The sequence below is a fragment of the Rana temporaria genome, chromosome 1, assembly GCF_905171775.1.
Source record: "Rana temporaria chromosome 1, aRanTem1.1, whole genome shotgun sequence".
Lineage (NCBI taxonomy): Eukaryota > Metazoa > Chordata > Amphibia > Anura > Ranidae > Rana > Rana temporaria.
Genome location: NC_053489.1, coordinates 123,798,784 through 123,819,803, shown reverse-complemented (window position 1 = coordinate 123,819,803; position 21,020 = coordinate 123,798,784). Strand labels below are relative to the sequence as shown.

Genomic DNA, 21,020 nt, shown 5'->3' with positions numbered 1-21,020 from the left:
ACAAACACTCGGCTACGAGCGTCGCTCTAATGCCCCAGCATGCACCTCTCCACGGAGAGGAGTTAAAAAAATGTACTGGGCTTCAGATGCCCAAACTTAGAATGGAAACAGCCAGATCGTTCACAGCTGCAAACCAGGCAAGTTGTAATATAATTTAACAATCGATTGGCGGTATTTAAGTCTGGGTAATGTGATGTTTAATACTATGTTATTTAATTGCAAAAAAATAAATAAAAAAAATTGTGACCGGAGCTCTGCTTTAAGGCAGCCCAGGTGACCAGACAGTCCGTCTCAGGAGGTCTCAGGAGGTCAATGTGATCAGCTCTTTCAATGTGAATGTATTGTTCAGAATAAACAACTAAGACTAGTTTTTTGGCAAATCCAAGAAAACAGTCTCTCAAAAATGTAACATAGTATGAAGGAACTTCTCAGTTTATTCCTTTTAGCAGCTTGAGCAATAAGTATCTAGTGTATGCCACCTGAGTGGCCTAGAGAAATGTAACAAAAAGAGGAATATAGTAATAACAAATAACAGGGTGAATGTGGCAGGAAAGGTCTCTGCAGCCAGTGTCTGCGACAAATGTCCTTTAAATTAATGTACTGAGGTATATACATTTTGTAGGGATCCAACACTTTCTAGAGTCTTGCATCTCTGGTGTGTCTCATGTAGGTACCTTGTTGGTACACCTCAGCTTTCCACTCCAAGTCACTTCCTGTGACTTGGAGTAGAAAGCTGAGGCTTGGAGTGGAAATACTTAAACAATAAGTATTAATAAAAACATCATGAAATCCAAAAGGGAAAACACTTTATGCTAGACTATTCTAGTCAATGACTTTTCTGTTTTTATATTTTGTATTATATAATAATTATGGTTTAGCAGCAAAGCTATAACTGTTATCTTTTTTTGTACACTTACTGACTGATGTATATCCTTTATTCTCACACTTAATCTTACTACAGTTTCCTTGGCACAGAAAAGGAGTTACAAACCTCTAACTAGGAGGTATAGATAACCCTTTACACTGCACAGAATGACACTTTCCCTTCTAGACATGTGCAGGAGATGTGGAGGGAAGAATACCACAGTGTGTCAAATTTGGAGGGGATCCTCAAATATTAGGACCTTCTGGACCAGTGTACTCCTATACTGCACCAAGACACTTCATAAATGATGTTCTTCTATTTCTCTTTACATGACCCACCTCTCATAGTATGAAGGAACTTCTCAGTTTATTCCTTTTAGCAGCTTGAGCAGTAAGTATCTAGTGTATGCCACCTGAGTGGCCTAGAGAAATGTGCCATATTATGAGAGTGGAGGGCCTAACTGCATAAATACATGATAGATATGAGCTTCAATATCAGACATGGTGTCCATGACTCATATATATGGATTCAACCAATTTCAAGCTATATTACATACAGCCCGGTTCTAATTGAAATTATTTCTTGCCATGGAAGATGAGATAACATATATTCTCATGGGGCGATCCCCTTTACCCTTCTCCTTGCTTCCTGCTGTACATTCAGTACACCCTGTTCTCTTGTTTTCTCCTCCCTATTTCCCATATTATGTACCAATGCTGAAACCTTTTTTGATTTCATTCCTTCTTTTCATACATTCATGGAGACACTATAACTGGAACACCACATTACGCGGCTTTTAGTGATGGAGCTACATCTTATATTCACCATGGATTGGAAATTATTAATTTCACAATTAACACTGCCTTTTGCCAGGATAAAAAATACTATTGTCTCATATTTTATTTCTTGCACTGTATGCCTAGATACTTCTTTAACCACTTGCCGACCGCCGCACGCACTTACACGTTGACAGAATGGCACAGCTGGGCAAATGGGAGTATATATACGTCCCCTTTAATTTTCCGACCGTGTGGTCGCGCACTCGATGTCCGCCGGTGTACCGCGATCGGGTCACAGAGCTGAAGAACGGGGAGATGTTAGTGTAGATACAACATCTCCCCGTTCTACCTAGTGACATGTCACGGATCGTCTGTTCCCTGGGGGGTCAGGGTGTTCAAACCCACCCCTAGAGCATACTTGAAAAATGCCCAGAAAGTATCCCTGCTGTTTAGCCTCAGTATCAGCACAGTTGAAGCAATAAGGGCTCTTTCACACAGAGCGGATCCGTATTGATCCGCTCCGTTAGCCCGTTTGGCTCAGCGGGGATTCCTCTATTAATCCCCACTGAGCTGTCGGCGGACAGGGCGGTCCCCGCACACAGTGCCGAGACCGCCCTGTCTCTCCTCCGCTCTCCCCTATGGGGAATCGGATGAATACGGACCATGTGTCCGTATTCATCCGATCTGTTCCGCCAGACGGAAGAAAAATAGGGTTTTCTTCCGTCTGAAAAAGCCGAACTTTGCGGACGCGGATCGTTGCGGACGTTAGCGGATGCATCATCCGCTAATGTCTGCAATCCCATAGGGATACATTACAAGTCCGTAAACGGACTTGTAATAAACGGTCCATTCGTCTGCCCGTGTGAAAGGGCCCTAAGAGTTTGAAGTGCAGCAGCCAGCGCCCCTTCTAATGTGACTCATCCCCTCAATTTAATAAGGGGTCCCCCTGAAAAGCATGAAACTCCTGCAAGGTCTCAGATGCCGGAAATTGACCGTGCACGGTTGAGGGAACTCCTAGACTCCTCCTTGAGGTATCATATGACAGCCGAAGGGACACTGGGGGGAGTTTCTTGTAGAGAAGTTTACAGGGGTGGTTAATGCCATTCATCTGCTTCTTGGAGGGAGTTTGATTGGGTGAAGGGAGATTTTCTTCATAATTAGGAATATTTGCTGGGGGAGAGGGTGTTGACTGAGGGAGGATATTTGTGCTTTGGGGGGTCGGTTTAGAGACAAGGGGTTTAATTTTTGGGGGGTTATTTGAGGGAGGGAGATATTTTACAGTGGGAATCTTTTCTTGAGGAGGGAAAGTTCTTAGGCGGGAGAGGGTTATTTTTTTCCTTTAAATGAGAGCTGCTTCTAAGACCAACAACAGAGCCATTTAAGACTGCTGATCACTCAGTTCTCAGCCTTAAGTGAGCAAAGAGTGGTGACTGTCAGTCCCCCCCCCCTCTCCCAAGCTCACTGGAATGCCAGGCTGCTGAGGGGGCAGGAGCGGCTGGCTCAGCGGTTCTGCGGCTCACTGAGAGGCTGACTTTAAAGTTAGGATCTTTCCACTGCCTGGACCTGCTGAGCGATATCAGCTGAGCTGATATCAGTGGGCTATATTTATGAAAAAGGGGTTAATTGTATGTGTATCCTCACAGGGTGATACTGTGGATACACCAATAACAATGTACCAAAGTCCCGATAATGTGTATAGATTTAGCTAAAGACTAACGAAAATGTGGACTTTTAGAAGCACACAGGTAGATGTAGATGTTTTTTTATTATAGAAATTTTGTAAAAGAAATTATACATATAAAATTGTTTATATCAACATTCTTGGTTGGCCCACATATAGGTTATTATAGCATTTCCAACAGTATTTCCAACAGTGCATAATTAAAATATAGAAACTTTCTATATTATAATTATGCACTGTTGGAAATACAGTTGGAAAGTAGGATTATCTAAAATCCAGACTTGTGTCTTATTCATACATCCTACATGACCATGGTGCAGCAAATATACTGCAAATACCTGCACCTGAGATCATCTCAGATGTTCCAATCTCTGCTCAGCCTGTACACCCGTGACCCGAGTGATGGGCTCAAAAGAGCCAAGGCTGTCTGCTGCTGTAAACATGTATCCACATATATCTTTACATCCAATGGTGGTACCTGCAGGTAGGGATACATTTTTGCCCTTGGATGAAATCTCTCTGCATCCAGGGTCAGAAATGTATCCCTAACAGCAGATAACCACTGTGACCCTCGGTTTGTTAGTGTGTTGCTCAGGCTCAAGCTCAATCGATGTGGGCAGTAATGTAGATGATACAGAATGTGCTGCAGGAGTGCTGGCAAGTGATGGAGCTCATCCCAGCTCCTATAGTCACTGAAGGGAAGAGAGAAAAATATCCCTGGTGCCCAGGGTTCAAGTCCTGGGTAAAAAAAGTGTGGGAACTCCCACCCAAGATCCACTCCCCCACCAACAAAAAAAAAATGATACGCTCATATGCATAATTACTAAACCGCATGTTTTTTTTCGATCCACCGTACCTTAGTAATCCTTTATGTTACTGGCCACTTCCTGTATATGGATTCATCAGGTAGTGTGCGGGTATTCAGTCACTTCCTCGATGCCGCAATGTCTCCTGGGAGCTTTTGTCATTGGTCCCAGGAGACATTGCGGAGGTCTGCCGCGAGTTATCGCAGGATTTAGAAAGAAGCAAGTTCTTTCTAAATCCCGCGAAAAACTTGCGGCAGACCCTCGCAATGTCTCCTGGGAACAATAACAAAAGCTCCCAGGAGACATTGCGACATCGAGGAAGTGACGGAATACCCGCACACTACCTGATGAATCCATATACAGGAAGCGGAGAGTAACATAAAGGATTACTAAGGTTCGCCTGCCCCTGACAGTGACTCAAGCTGGGCATCGCCGCTTAGTGAAGGATCGGCTCGGGCGGCTCGGTTGCTCTCAGCTGCTCTAGTCCTGCAAAGGGAACTGAGTTCCTGCTGTGAAAAAAGTGCAGGAATTCCGTTCCCACGCGTTCCCGCAGGACTTGGGCCCTGCTGGTGCCGCACATCCACGGAGTCCTATGGTAATGTGGCAGTGATGGGAGAAACTACCTCAGCTCAGGTTCCCACCAGGCCACACCCCAATGTGTTTTGCTTTGTCCCCTGGAGCTTAAGCATGGGGAACACTGGATGTGCATATACAATGTTAACAGCAGTGGCTCTTTTCAGCCCATCACTCAGGTGAACAGGCTGAGCAGCTGACAAACATTGGAACATCTGGGATCCTGGCTGTAGGTATTCATGGTATTTTTTCCATGGACAATTAGAACATGTGAATCAATCTAAAGCGGGCTGAACAAAAAAAAAAAAAACAGGGAGCTTAGGAGGAGCTTGCTGTACTAATGAGTACACTACCACACCACAATGGGGATCATTTTTGCTGCGCTGCATTGCAAAGCCTCGTGGCCCCACTCTGCTGTCACGTTTTTACCGTACCTCCCCCAACATAAAAGTGTAAACAATGCCTCTAAGTTTGAAAGACCTGGACCCCCCCCCCCCCCAGGATTTTTTTTATTTACGGCCCTGGAGCTAACCAATTCCACCCAGACCCTCCCCTTCCACAGGTGTACAGTATACTTACTGAGATCCTACTGCCGCATCCTTCGCTGTTTTTACATCCCAAACCAGAAATTTTCTCTCTCCTGGTCACACAGGCACATTGCAGCCCCATAGACTTCTGCCTTGCTCTCTGGAGTAAATTTGTAATTTTTTGCACTGCATACTAGCACATTTTGACAGACTTCCCTTAAAATTAAACCCTCCAGTTATGCACTGTGATCTGTCTTGGGGCTTCCATCTTCACCAGGTCTTCCTTCTGGGTTTGAGCTGCGGTGATGTTACTCCCATGTATGAGCACAGGATTTACCAGTGCTGGGACAAGGTCATCAAGCACACAGGGAAAAGATGTCTAACTGTGCTTCCGTCCTCCCCATTCATGATGTGCAAACTCAGGGAATCCTATGCCCAGCAGTCACTCACTTGTCAAAATTACTGCCACTATCACTACTCCTGTCAGCCTTGTAACAGAAAGAAGGTGTCCCCATCTTTACAGTAAATCATTGCCCCCCAGGGCAGCCACTTCTGCCCACTCCTTATCCTGGCCCTGGGAGTCACGGCCATGGCACAGAGCTCTGAATGGATGGCACCATCCATTTAGAGTGCAGTTCGCATGAACCGTTGATGTCACTGGCTGCTACTAAAGCAATTATCTCGTAAACTGTGTACGTTTAGGAGATGTTTACTGTACCTACAGTTAAGCCTTATTAAAGGATTTACCTGTGGGTATAAATAAAAAAAAAGACTTTACTACCACTTTAAAGTCTTGTCAATTATGCAATAGAGGCCATTGTTAGGCTGTGCTTAGGGCATCGGTTGTCCATAATCTGGTCCTGACTGGGGGGCAGTTTGGATATGTAAGACATCTTCTTATATAGCCTCTAGATGGTGTTATCTGAACAATCCCACCTTGCCCAGTGTAATTAGCCAGGTTGTAAGCCCAGGTTTATGAAAGATCAAAGTAATAATAAAATAAAGAAACACATAAATATATAGAAAATATTGTACTACTATTGTTAAAATTTGCATGTAGAAAATTTTATTTTTCATTAAGAGATTATTTATTTTCAACTCTCCAATTTATATGATTATTTAGCTTACTGTAGCTGCAGTTATCATGTTCTGTGTCATTCTTGTATAGCCTTCTTCTGCATGCCAATTTTTTTTTTTTTTAATTTTTGACCTTCTACCTAAATCCACCATCTGCTGAGTGTGTCTTTGGATCTTGCTAGTAAATAAGAAGAGAAATACATCAATAAAGATACAGCTGAATGAAAGCTGACATACCTGTAATCAGGCTTTTTCCCACTGTCCTTTGAATTCAATAGAAGAAATTCTTTCATATCAAATCTTAGACGGTGAGGACTATTTGACCCACTTAGCCTTTCTATTTCTACTTGAAGTATAATACAGAATCACACAATCTCCACGTCTTCATATTTGAGGCTAGAGTCTCCATGGAGCACATTTGTGTTTTAACAAAGAGGCGAACATAGAAAGAAACACTGCATTATGTCCAAGTGCTTTATATATGACTAATACTGTTTGTTTGTGCTCCCTGCTTTTGTAAACATACTATTTATCCTGACCGTTTTTTTCTTTTTCCTTCTGTTACATCTACATTTTTTAAATGATTCTTTCTCCTGTTTGTCACACAGTAACGTAGAAATCCTGGATGTCACGGTCAATGTTTGAAGTTATCTTAACCTTTTTACATTCTTGTTCTTGAAAAAATAGCAAATAAAGAAAAAACAATATAGCGTATACAATTGCGACACAAGCCATATTGTAATTAAATGTTATTAAAAAATACCTTTCCTTTTCAATCTGCAGCTTTGTCCTTTTCTGAAAATGCATTGCAATATGGCTACCTGGAGGTGTTCTGTACACAGAATGTGTATAGAAGGTCCCCCAGAATCACAATTTCCTGCTTGTGTGATTGGTTTACTGATTTTCCCAGAAGTCTGCACTGAGATACAAGTCGGATTTCAGGCATTCCCTGTAACAAAAATTTAATTTTTGGTGGGATACTCTCAATAGGAACATGTCTAAAGGGATGCAGGCCCAGAAGCTTCACTCATTAGTGCCCTGCAGTTGCTACAGCTGATTGATAATTATGAAACCACTCCCATTAGACTCACATTGACACAGACAAACACACAGGGATTTCTTCAGAATAACAAAAGGTAGGAATCAGCAACAAAGTTTGTATTAATCCTTGTAATGTACACAGATCACCCAGGGGACATGCAGTCTGTATGTTCTTTTACGGCACTCAAATATGTGCCGTTTCTAAAGCTACAGCATTCCACATAGTTTCCTTATGCTGAAAACGGCACATACAGGAAGCCTCGCGATAGTGTGCTTCAACTTCCTGGTTCTCCCCATCACATAGGGGGAGTGAACCAGAATAGCACACTGACTTCCAAGCAAGTAGCGATCGCGCATGCACGAGATTCATACAGAGAAAGACAGGAAGGGCGGAAATTACATCCACACAGAAATCAGTAGTAAAGATCCGATCTCAGAAAGAAGATATATTTTAGAAAAGCAAAAAAAGGTATTTCCAACACTCGTTTTGATGGAAGGCATCTATATACTTTGGTGCTTGATAATATATATATAAAAAAAAGACAGGGTTTACTTCCTCTTTAAATGTTTTACTGTATTAAATACAGAGAGGCAGAGCAGGGATCTGCCTATGTAAACAAGGCAATTCTAACAGGGGACAACATTGAGATCTGATGTTTCTAGTGATCAGGAAAAGCGATCTCTGTGTTGTCCCAGTGAGCCCATCCCCACACAGTTAGAACACACCCAGGGAACACAATTATCCCTTTGATCGTCCCTTAGTGTTAACCCCTTCCCTGCCAATGACATTTATACATTGATCAGTGCTTTTTTTAATGTATTTTTTGCACTGATCACTGTATTGGTGTCATTGGTCCCCAAAAAGTGTCACTTAGGGTCAGATTTGTCTGCCGCAATGTCGAAGTCCCGCTAGAAATCGTACTATTTACGTTACGCCTCCGCAACTTAGACGGGCAAGTGCTGTATTCTCAAAGCACTTGCTCCGTAAGTTGCGGCGGCATAGCGTAAATAGGCCGTCGTAAGCCCGCCTAATTCAAATTTGGAAAAGGGGGACGTGTTTTATGTAAATGTTCTGTGACCCGACGTGATTGACGTTTTTCACGAACGACGCATGCGCCATCCATGGAAATCTCCCAGTGTACATTGCTCCTAATACGCCTACCGATGAGGTGGCACAGTTAGGTGTCACTAAAGGGCAGTAATAGGTGGAACTGGTAGGCGACACTGATAGGTGACACTGATGGGCACTGATAGGTGGCACTGATGGGCACTGATAGGCGGCACTGATAGGCAGCACTGATAGTTGGCACTGATGATAAGGCACTGATAGGCACTTGTTGACAGCACTGATGGGCACTGATAGGTGGCAATGGTGGGCATTGATAGGTGGCACTGGGGGGCACTGATAGGTGGCACTGATATGCACCTTTGGGTGGCACTGGTGGTCACTGGCAGGTGGCACTGCAGAGCAGCTGTTCGGGACCGATGTCCCTCTGTCAGAAGCTGGTGATCTGCTTTTTTTTCCCCCTCACACTATCAGCTGATTACCGATCTTCTGTTTCCATCATGTGATTAGCTGTCTTCGGCTGAGAGCTTATCACCTGCTAAGGGGTCTCATCTACTCAGTGATCACAGAGCACGCCACACTCACCCCGCAGGGGGCGCGCAGGCAGCTCATGCACGGGAGGACATCTATTGACACCCTCCCGGCAATTAAGGGTCTCGCTGTAGCCATTATTTAGCTATAGCGCAGGCGGGGAGGTGGTTAATGTACCTCTATTGCAGAAAATAAATACCTTTCTTTATATTCTAGAACAGGCATACCTCAGCCTCCAGGTTATTCTATAGAAAACTCCTCCAGTACTTGCTAGTATTTGTCCTGGTATTTGGACAGGAAAATTGTTAGTGAACTAAGGAAGTAGTTCAGCAGCTGACCTCATTAACACATACCCTGCACCCCCCCTCCAGGTAATTGCTCCCACCCAGTATACCCTATACTCACATGCAATCAATGTCAGTGAGCACTGTTCTCACTAAATACACAGCCAGTCTCTTCCTCTACTGATAAATTGTTGTGTACCTTCTTGCATAGATCGTACATTTGGCAGCATGTGCAGGAACTGAGCAGTCACATAACAGCCTATGTGGAGCAAAGCTTTGGTACTGAAGTGTGTCCCTGGAAGAGTGTAATACTCATCATGCACTATACAATCGGATTGTACGATACCCATTCGATCTACCATCAGCTATGTAGTGCAAGATCCTGCCTGATTGGATACAGAGTGATTGGATAAATAGGTCCTTCTGTTATAAAGTTATGGTAAATCTAAAGGAGATTGTACAATATTTTTGTATAGTGTATGGCCTAAAATGAATTAGTTGCACTTTTGGCACCATTAATTGTTAACAGCACCCCAAACACGGAAGCAAACATGCATGTTCTCAAGTGAAAAAAACACACAACAAACACAGTAAAGAAAGTGACAACCACAATGTGGCAAAATATCTCATTGGTTTGTTTACACCTCCCTGACCTGGCCCTTGATTACAAGAACATTGACAGCTAAATGGCTCCCTCCTATGTACTTGTATAAAGATGACCATACTCTATGCAATCTGAATGTACAATCTCTGTACAGTTTCCTTTGGATTTACCAAAACGATGTAATTGGAGAACCCACCTGAACAATCTATTCAATTTGTATGAAATCAGGCAGGCCCTTGCACTACATAACCAAATTTAAAAAATTGCAGGGCTATAATTACAAAAAACAACAATTCAAAAATAAATAAGGTAAAACAAATGTTCCAAGTGATTATTGGCAATTCATCTGTGTCGCCATAATTCATCCATGACAGCGCTTCTCCATACACAGGAAATAGAAGAAGTGGCAACTCACCAGAAATAAATGCTGTCTCAAGCAAGAGCACAGCACAAACACTTTCAATAATCAATATATAATCATCCTCTTATTTTAATAGTTTGTTTTATGCTCTTCTCCTCGATATGTCACAATCTCACACCCAATAGGTTGCCATGAAATAATGAAAATCATATAGTGTAGTCATTTATAACAAAATATTTTTTGATAGAGGTAAACACCCGTGACAAATGGTGACTTTCAGTGTGCACGCATGCTCAAAGAACCTCCACCCCCTTGCAGTGCGCACAAGTATGCAGCCGACAAGCATAGTAACATGGATGGAAGCCGGCATCAAACCTTCACTCCGTGAGTTCACTTTCCTCACTCACAGCCTATTCCTCCTCAGGGGACACTGTGCCGTCACTCAAACAATACCACCGGACAACATGGATAGTACAAACCATATAGTGTAGTATTTATTGAAAAGATTGACTGCAGCAACAGAGCAATCACTAAAAACAATAGCGATCCACCATATATATGTAAAAAACAGTACCACTTGTGAACTTACATCAGAGCGAAGGGACGTTACAGTGTGACATCACATACAAAATGTCTGCCCTATGCATTTCCCATGAATGTGCTTACTCATGTGCCTCTAGTGAGCATTGCATTACATAGTTGATGGTAGATCTAAAGGAGATTGTACAATCAGATTGTACACTATATGGCCACTGTAAAGGAAGATGTAGGAAAGTGGTTGGAAATAAAGAAAGAGGTAATATATTAATAAGGGAGGCATGGTCCACAGAAACACACTGTATTCTGTGATGCAGTAACGCAGTGCTTGATGGGATATGAAATTTCATGGAAGGTCTCATGATGCTATAGAAAGTCAGGGCTCAGAAAGCATTTTTTAACACTTTGAACAGAGAAGTGAAGGTTCAAAGCTGCCATGGATAGTGTAAGCTGCCTTTGAAAAGGCTTTTTTTTATTTGTGAAATTATGTCAGAAAAGCTAAACTTAGCCATTAACAACATCCAAATATCAGCCCATGAGTAGTGGATTACTTTTAGTGGGCCAGCCACCTATGGGGTGTGAATTATCTTTTAAAAAAAAAACAAGATGTTGCATTAAGATGTCTGCTAATACAGAAAAAAAAATTGTGATCCTTTATTTACCTTCATAAACTTTAATTTTAACAAGAAACAGTAAAGCACAACTACTATGTAGCACTGCCGAGCAAGAAACAGAGAGTGAGAATGTAACAAGCAAATATGACTGCCCCCATTTTTCTAATTACAAACCATACGCAGGACACAAGAGGAACAGTTCACTAAGCTAACACAACAGAATAGTAATAGGTATTTTCAGTTGGGTACAATTAAGATTTGAAAATTCTGGTAACGTGACTATAAACTGCCTTATGCTGTGTACACACGTTCGGGCTTTTGCCCGGCCAAATCACATCAGAAATTCCAACGGAATTCCATCGGAAAAATATAGAACATGTTCTATATCTAAATATCGATAGAATTCATCTGAATTTTTGATGAAAAAACTCAGATGGGGCTACACACGATTGGAAAATCTGATGGAAATAGTCCATCGGATTTTTTCCATCGGAAATTCCGTTTGTGTGTACACGGGGCATTAGTCTTATGTATTACGCTTTGTGAATGAAGCAATATGTTTTTCAAATACTACAGTAGCACACATCTGATTTTTCACATATGTCCAGAAAAATAATAACAAAATAAACACTTGAATGCCTATGCATTACTTTTAAACACCTTACTAACTCGATTAGTTGATAAACAAGTGGGTAGGATGTACATTTCTGGAGCACCTTTTAGGTCTCGCAGTCAATAGTGCAGATCACGGGCAAAAGACATTATGCCAGTGAGAGTGGCTCTGTGCCCTTGTGATCACTGTGATGTCCAATCACAGAAATCACAAATGTAAACACAGAAAGCCTCTACTTTTATGAACCCTTTGCTTTGTCTCATAATGAAGGAAGGGGTAAAAGGAGGATTTTATTAATGAAAGATTTAATGAACGGAGAGTAGGCAGCAGAAAGGAGTTTAATTAATTTGATAATTAATTTGATGCATTTGAGGAATATGGTTTATTAAGTTTTCAAAAAAATCCACAAAAGAGTGTAAAGGTAGCAGATGATCTGTTTTAACCCTTGACCCCAGTGTGAGCTGTACATCTTATCTTCATCCTGCCTCTGTCCAAGATATGGTATAACCACCGTAATATGTTTCTTAATCTATATATATAAAACTCAACGCGTGTGTGTGTGTGTGTATGTATGTATGTTCCAGCATCACGTCCAAACGGCTAAAGATATTAACATGAAACTTGGCACACATGTTACTTATATGTCAGCAACAAACATAGGATAGGTGGTTTAACCCTTACCCACCCCCATTTGCCATGGTCGGGGTTTTTCTTTAAAGTCCCATTCAACTCTATGGGAAATACATGTTACTTCATAACTTCCAAACGGCTGTACATATTTCGATAACACTTGGTCACATGTTACTTATTTGTCCACTTAAACTATAGGATAGTTAATTTATCCTTTAACTACCCCCATTTGTGAGGGTCGGGGTTTTTGTTTAAAGTCCCATGCAAATCAATGGGAAATGTATGTTCCCACATACCGTATTTTCCGGCGTATAAGACGACTTTCTGGATGCAAAAAAATGCATCCAAAGTCGGGGGTCGTCTTATACGCCGGGTACAGTCTCAGTACTCACTTTTTTCCCAGCGCTGACAGTGTCCCATGCTGCGATCGCGATCGTGAAGGATTTCAAAGCCGCGCCTTCACTGCAGAGTGTTCTGTGATAGGATGAACAAAAATCTTCCCAGCAGCGCCTCTGTTCTTTGTTCCTCCTATCACAGATGCCTTCTCATCCTCGGACGAGATGAGAAGACGTCCGTGATAGGCGGGAAACATAACAGAGGCGCTGCTGGGAAGATTTTTGTTCATCCTATCACAGAACACTCTGCAGTGAAGGCGCGGCTTTGAAATCCTTCACGATCGCGATCGCAGCATGGGGGACTGTCAGCGCTGGGGAAAAAAGTGAGTGTTAATGCACTGGGGGGGGCAACAAGTTCAGGCACAGTGGGGGCAAGTGATGGCAATGTGGGGGCATGTAATGGCACAATGGCAATGTGGGGGCATGTAATGGCACAATGGCAATGTGGGGGCATGTAATGGCACAATGGCAATGTGGGGGCATGTAATGGCACAATGGCAATGTGGGGGCATGTAATGTAATGGCACAGTCTGGGCATGTAATGTAATGGCACAGTGAGTAATGTAATGGCACAGTCTGGGCATGTAATGTAATGGCACAGTGAGTAATGTAATGTAATGGCACAGTGAGATTTGAAAAAGCCTGTTTCTGTCAGCGGTTCTGGCTACCCCTCAGCTTCCAGAAAGACAGTAAGAAGGGGGTAGTCTTATACAGTGAGTATATCCCAAAATCAAAATTTTTCCTGGAAAATTAGGGGGTCGTCTTATACGCCGGGTCGTCTTATACGCCGGAAAATACGGTAACTTCTGTACGCCTGGAGATATTTCAATAATACCTGGTACACATATTACTTATATGCCAAATAAAAATATATGACAGTTAAATTAACCCTTACCTACACTCTTATATAAAAGATGGGTATATTTATATTACTATGATTTTCCTCCCCAAAAGGTTAAGATAGGAAGACCGGGCAACGCCGGGTATTCAGCTAGTTTCCAATAAAAAATAGGGTCATTTTGGTGGTGTTTGGTGCTGTTCTGGGATTTTGATGTTTTATAAACAGAATATTTTTTTTTTAAATGTTTGTTCCTTTTTCCTTCATATAGTAAAAAATAAAAATAATTAGTTTATTATTATACACCTCCAAAGGAAAGATCTATCTGTTCCAAAAATGTAAGAAAATGTATTTGGGTACAGTGTTACATTACAGAGTAATCGTCAGTAAAACCATTACAGCATTGAAACTGAAAAATTACCTGGTAATGTAGGGGTGTATACAGGCGGATACTCAAATGGTTAAGCTGAACCTCTGATGTGCATATTTATCCACCTAAATAAGGCCCAATTCCTATATACTCAGTATGATAAATACATGTTAAATCACCAACAAATATATCTAGATATTTAAATGATATTGGATATGAAGCGCTTTATTATTGTTCAGAATACCTTGGTATAATTATTTATGTACTGTATCTAGATTATAGTACAACCTATTAACAAGTGTTAGTGTGAGCATGTAAGATTTTTAAACCTTTGATGTGTCTGCTTTTATAGCCTTTCAATTGCCAGTCTTTAAAACATATTTATTCATGTCTTCCCTATTTATCCCAATCCTTTGGCCTTGCAGTCACCACATTATTTTTCTCTTTAAATTCAATTGGCGTTTTTATGGAAAAAAAAGGTTAGCTATGCATTAAGGTTCTGGGAGAGGGAATGTCCTGCATTTCACATAAAGGGTAAATAATTCGCCTTGAGAAAGCTTTGCAATTGCTCTGTCTTGAACAGCTAAATGAGTTTTAGGTCTGTGGTTAATATTGTTTGGAGGTATAAAATGCTAGCATGTCTGCATTTCCCTTCCAAATATTTTTAATTAAATGAAGCAGCTTGTCTATAATGGTCATCATCCCCAAAAAGTATTCGTATAAAAAGTATTGGTATAATTTCATAATCTTAGCAAAATAGGGAGTGTCAACATCCAATCATAATTCCTTTTTCATTAAAGAAAAATATGATTGGTTGCAAATGCATTTTAATATGCATTTCCACTTTTGTAGTCAAAACCCCATAATATGTTTGTTATGTGTTACTATTCATTAATCATATATGAATATATATTTATATATATATATATATATATATATATATATATAGCTGTATCTATATATCTATATCTATCTATATATATATATATATCTTACCTTTTAGATGTTTCTAAAGAGAAAGTGTCATATATGAAAAAAAAAAAATATATATATATATATAAGTATATATCTATCTATATGGCTGTATCTATATATCTATATCTTTCTATCTATCTATCTATCTATCTATCTATCTATCTATCTATCTATCTATCTATCTATCTATCTATCTATATATATATATATATATATATATATATATATATATATATATATATATATATATATATATATATATATATATCCTACCTTTTAGATGTTTCTAAAGAGAAAGTGTCATGGCTGACTGCAAGCATTTCTCAGCTAGCTCATTGTGATCTGTCCCAATAGCTGGGCTGTGCACTGGCTAAGTCTAGTTCTCATTAGCATACAATAGGGAAGCCTGGCTCCTAAACCCCTTAACCTTTTGTTAAGACAGGCAGGTTGATTTACTAAAACTGAAGACAGCAAAATCTGGTGCAGCCGTGCATGGTAGCCAATCAGCTTCTAACTTCTGCTTGTTGCATTAAGCTTTGACAATAAAACCTGGAAGCTGATTGGTTTCTATGCAGACCTGCACCTGATTTTACGCTCTCCAGTTTTAGTAAATCAACCCCATAGTGTTCAAATCTAATACAACTGATGAGTTATCTGCCTCCAGAGAGGGTTAATCATGGTAAACACAGCTTCCCATCCCCATCCCCTCATAACAAAGAGAAAAAAGAAAAAAAAATCCTCACTGAAAGTTCCAGAAAAGAACTTTCAAAAAGGCAAGCTGCAAGTCTTTCTATGTGAGTGTGGACATATTACAAATGATCCCAATTTGGCTGCAAAATTTAATATTGTTCTTTGCACAGCTTTACTGAATAAGCAGATCTTTTCACCTGAAATACATTAACTGCAGATATTTTAGAGCACGCAGTTCAGAGTTTGTTAGAGAATGAACCAGCCCCTTCATTATGTGTAACAGAAATGAGCAAACACCTCGCCGTATGATCTTCATTCTCTGAAATGAATAGGTTTTTTCAATTCCTTTTCTTCTACATGGTTGACTGAGCTATGTAACGGCTGGGCTTATGCAGTATTACTATTTAAATGCAACTTTCTGACTCAGGGTAGCAGATCGCAAATATACAAATCCCCCATCTGATGTGTCGTACTGTTGGCTTTACATGGGCTATGTTAGGCCCATCTTATTTTTTTGGGGTGAAGAGAGACACTTGCTGATTTTGAAATGTTTGCTTCTAGGTGCCAAGTTGACCTGTCGGCCTTGAGCAAAGAACAAACTCACAAACTGAAGCTGAATTTGGAAGAAGGGGAAGGTTGCCTGGTTCTGCTGGTGACTCTGACAGCCTCATCTGCCATCAGCATCTCTGACCTCCATGTCAGCTGCTTAGAAGATCAAAAAGAGCGCGAGGAGATTCTGCGGAGATATGTACGTAATACCAATTAGATGTCTTTCAGGTGATGCTTTAGTGGCTACTAAAAACAGAACGGTCACAGTTAACAGAGACTATAATTAATTGCGACTGCATGCAGCAGTTTAGTAAGTGCAGTACCCTGTATTTCCAAATCTACACAAAATACAGTCTGGATGGCCATGATTAAAGCTTTAAATGCAGGCTATTAAACCCCACTGCTGAGGGGAGTTACACTAATATTTCAGATGATTAAAGTTAAAGTACAGCGAGTAGGATCACTTAGTACCATATGTAGTACAGCAATATATACAGCTATTTCTTCTATAAACTGTGTGCATTTGGAAATCATTTATCAGAATTCAAATTATTCAAAAAAATAAAAGCATAAGTTCCAGTGTAAATCAATGTGTGGAATATTTGTAATATTATTTAGTACTTATATTTTATTATTATTTATTTATTTATTAATTATTATTTATTAAGTTAAGTTAAAAGTTATTTATTAAGTACTTTGCCATGCCAGGCTACTGCTGCCAGCTTTAAACCTACAAATTCAATAATTGCCTGTCCTTTTAAAGATTTCCAAGCAACTGAATCTACTGCATATTTTTATTCCCATCATGTGTGATTGTTTTTATTTTTTTTAATTTATATTGAAAGAATATTCTGTTTTCTTTTGGGAAAAGTAGAAAAGGTTTGGGAAACAAATCTTCAAAAATTAGGATATCAATGTAAATACTGAGATAATATAAATGTCTGAAAGGAATATCACCATGTTTATAGAAACGTATCTTTCCTTTAATTTTTGTAGATTCCCTTGCTTATTCTGTCAGTGCACATTCAACCTGGGCCTTTTAATTTTTTTTACATGCTGGTTTCTAATAAAAGCATAAGTTCCAGTGTATATCAATGTGTGGGGTATTTTTAATATTATTAAGTACTTATATTTATTATTATTTATTAAGTTAAGTTAAAAGTTATTTATTGAGAGCCCATTCTCACAGGGACAACTTTGGATCTGACTTCAAGTCGCCCCAAGTCGTGCTGCATGAGAAAATCAATATAAGTGAATGGAGCCGTCTTAATGCACACTACTGCAGTCGCTCCAACTTCAAAATAGGTTCCTGTACTACTTCAATCCGACTTCTAGGCAACTTGTGGGCAACTTGTACCCATTGATTTCAATGGAAGTCGGATCACTGTCTTAACTGAAGCAACAATACAGGAAGATAACATACATTTCTCAGGCAAACCCCTCCCCCCTCCTTCCCACTGAGCTGATTGTTGTTTGATTGGCCACTGGAAAGCCTCCTGTCCTGGAGGCGACTTGAAGTTGCCTTGTACTGTCCTGGAGGCAACTTAAAGTTGCCTTGTAAGTTCCCTGATGATTCATACTCAAGTTGTGTCCAATTTGCCTTCCAAAGTCGTGCTGGAAGTCGTGTTGCCCCTGTGTGAATGGGCCATGCTTTATTAAAGGGTTAGTAAAGGAATTATTGGTCCTCCCCGCAAGTACTGACCACAGTCATGCGAGAGAGCTCGCATGGTGGTGAGTAATAGCGGGCACGCTCCTGTGATACAGTGAGCGCCCATAGCGGCTCACTGTATCACTCGCCCCCGCCCCTCAGCGCTCCGCGTCACTGGATCTAATTGACAGCAGCGCCAGCCAATGGCTGTGCTGCTCTCAATCCATCCGCTCTAGCCAATCAGCGGCCAGACTGAGCGGCGAAGAGGATCTCGGGACCGCGCACAGGACTTTCGAGGGGTCAGGTAAGTAAAACGGGGACTCGGGGGGGGTGGCATCATCAGATGTTTTTTCACCTTAATGCATAGATTGCATTAAGATGAAAAAAAAAATAATTCTTTACAACTCCTTTAATTTTATGAGATTCAGATTTCTCTTTCTTATGTTGCCGTATCTTACAGAAGAATTTAAGTATAATAGAGTTTTCTATAGTTTTAGTGTTTCAAAATATGTTAGAAAATAATAAATAAATGCTCAAATGCATATTACATACATTTTACATAAATACCCATCATACACTCACATTTACATATACCTTTGGTACGCATCATGTCCAAAGTCTTATAAACAAAACCATTTTTATATTTGAAGTGAAGTTCCACCCAAAAATTGAACTTCCGCTTTAAGTACTCGTGACGCCCTGACATGCCACATTTGGCATGTCATTTTTTTTGGGGGGGGGCAGGGAGCGGGTACCTAGTTTTTACTGGTACCAAGCTCCCACTTCTTCTCCTGGCACCATGGCGCCGGAATGAACTTCACCTCACCTCCCTCCCTGCAATCCTCTGGAACACATCACAGGTCCCAGAAGATTGTCCGGTCATTCATACCGCACAGCGTGGCTCGTGCATGTGCAGTGCGCACCCGGCTGTGGCTTCACACTTGCAAAGCCGGCACCACAGAGAGGAGGGGGAAGAGAAGCAAAGGCTTTGGGTGGCCGCATCGCTGAACCATGGGAAAGGTGGGTGTCTGTTTATTAAAAGTGAGCAGTTAAACTTTTTGTAGCTGCTGACTTTTAAATGGGTGGAACTCTGCTTTAAGCGTATCATATTTACCAACCTGTCCCAAACTGTGAAAATCTTGTGTTTTTATTTTTTAATTATTCTATCTATCTATCTATCTATCTATCTATCTATCTATCTATCTATCTATCTATCTATCTATAACAGTGACCATTAAATAACAATACAAGTCAATAGTTTACGAAAAGTGAAGCAAAAGGTATTAAGCCTCGTACACACGAGAAACTCGACGGGCGAAACATATAGTTTTCCTCGTCGAGTTCCTTGTTAGGCTGTCAAGGAACTCGACAAGCCAATTTTCTCCATTCCCGTCAAGGAAATGGAGAACTTGCTCTCTTTTTGGCTCGTCGAGTTTCTCGGCAGTTTCCTCAACGAAAATGTACACACGACCGGTTTCCTCCCAAGTTTCTTGCTGGTTTTTGCCGAGAAACTCGGTCGTGTGTACGAGACTTTACTCAGAAACATTTGCAATATTATTGTCTACTTATTATTATTATTATTATACATGATTTATATAGCGCCAACAGTTTACGCAGCACTTTACAGTGTAGAGGGGAGACAGCACAATTACAGTACAGTTCAATTCAGAAGGTACAGGAGGGCCCTGTTCATAGAGCTTACATTCTAAAGGGGGGGGGGGGGGTGTACAAAAGGTAATAGCTGCTTATAGATTAGGTTGTAATATTCAATTTAGCTGTAAGAAGCAGGTACCCAGATAGGGTCTGATTAAGCTCAGATTTAGAGGTAATTTCTATAGGATATATACAAATATTTACACCACAGTATACCTGTGGTTGTATTGGCATGTTTACTTGTACATACATTGACAAAGCATAATCGGTCATTTCTGCAATAATATTTTGAAGCACAGGAACAAAATTCTTCCAATACTTGTTTTAGGCCTATTTTATGTCAACGACTTTATGACATAATTCCCTTTAGAGAAGGAGTACAGAAGAGTAGAGGTGAGCACTTCCAGCAGACAGACAGCAAGTGGAGCTCTAACACCAGTGTTTGGCTGCAAAGACTATCGCTAAAAGTAGGCTTGTAAGAGTGGAGAAAAAGCTATTTCCACTTAATATCACAAAGCTTTTATTGTACAGTACTGCAGGTGTTTAGAAGCCTTCTCTAGACACTCAGCCATTAAACCAAAGTCTGCCTAACAAAGAGATGCTTAATTTTTTTTTCTCCCAGATTATAAAATATTTCTACTCCCTGACTGGAATCCTTTCAATAACTGAATTTAATAAAGATGTGCCTTATCAGTCAGCGCAGATAACATGAAGTGCTGGTACTAATGCCGTACAATATTCTTCAAACAGATTAGCTGGATGTGCACCTTGGTAAATTTATTCAGGCTATCTCCACTGAATCAGCTGTCTGCTAATGCTCGAACAACTTATACTCCAATAGCGTTATCATAAACACACTTTAATAGAGGTGACTTAGCACGGCTAAACAAAACCTTTTATTCAGGAAACTAATGGAGACTGAAAGTGGTGTATTTAGATAGTTGAAGCTGCAATATTATGACAGAAATCATGGCTAGAAGGCTTTAACGCCCTTGGCCTCGTGCCATATGAAATTCCTTACACAGTGGAGAGTGGCACAAGTAAAGAGGCAAGATACAGTAGCCCGGGAACAAGACACGTGCAGCCTAAAGCTTGCTCAGCAGGTTATCATGAGGCAAGAGTACAATGTCATTACCTGCTGCCGTCTAGAGGTGGTGCCCAGGGCAGAAACTGACATTTTAATTGCTGGTTCAAAGTTTGATTCTCAGGTTGATACTTATTACAACTTTCTTTCTATATTCTATTTTCTAATACTTAAAAAATAGCTCATTCAAATTCTGACTATTAGTAATGAAAGTGTATGTGAAGGCATA

General features: G+C 40.5%; 1 protein-coding gene across 1 annotated transcript in view; it reads left to right on the top strand.

The window, feature by feature from the left end:
• The window catches only part of MCTP1 (multiple C2 and transmembrane domain containing 1), a 1,082,102-nt gene that overhangs the window by 522,944 nt on the left and 538,138 nt on the right, over positions 1-21,020 (top strand). Inside the window, exon 11 of the mRNA XM_040342284.1 lies at positions 16,419-16,605. Coding sequence (XP_040198218.1) covers positions 16,419-16,605 — 187 coding nt within the window. The remainder of the gene's footprint in view (positions 1-16,418; positions 16,606-21,020) is intronic.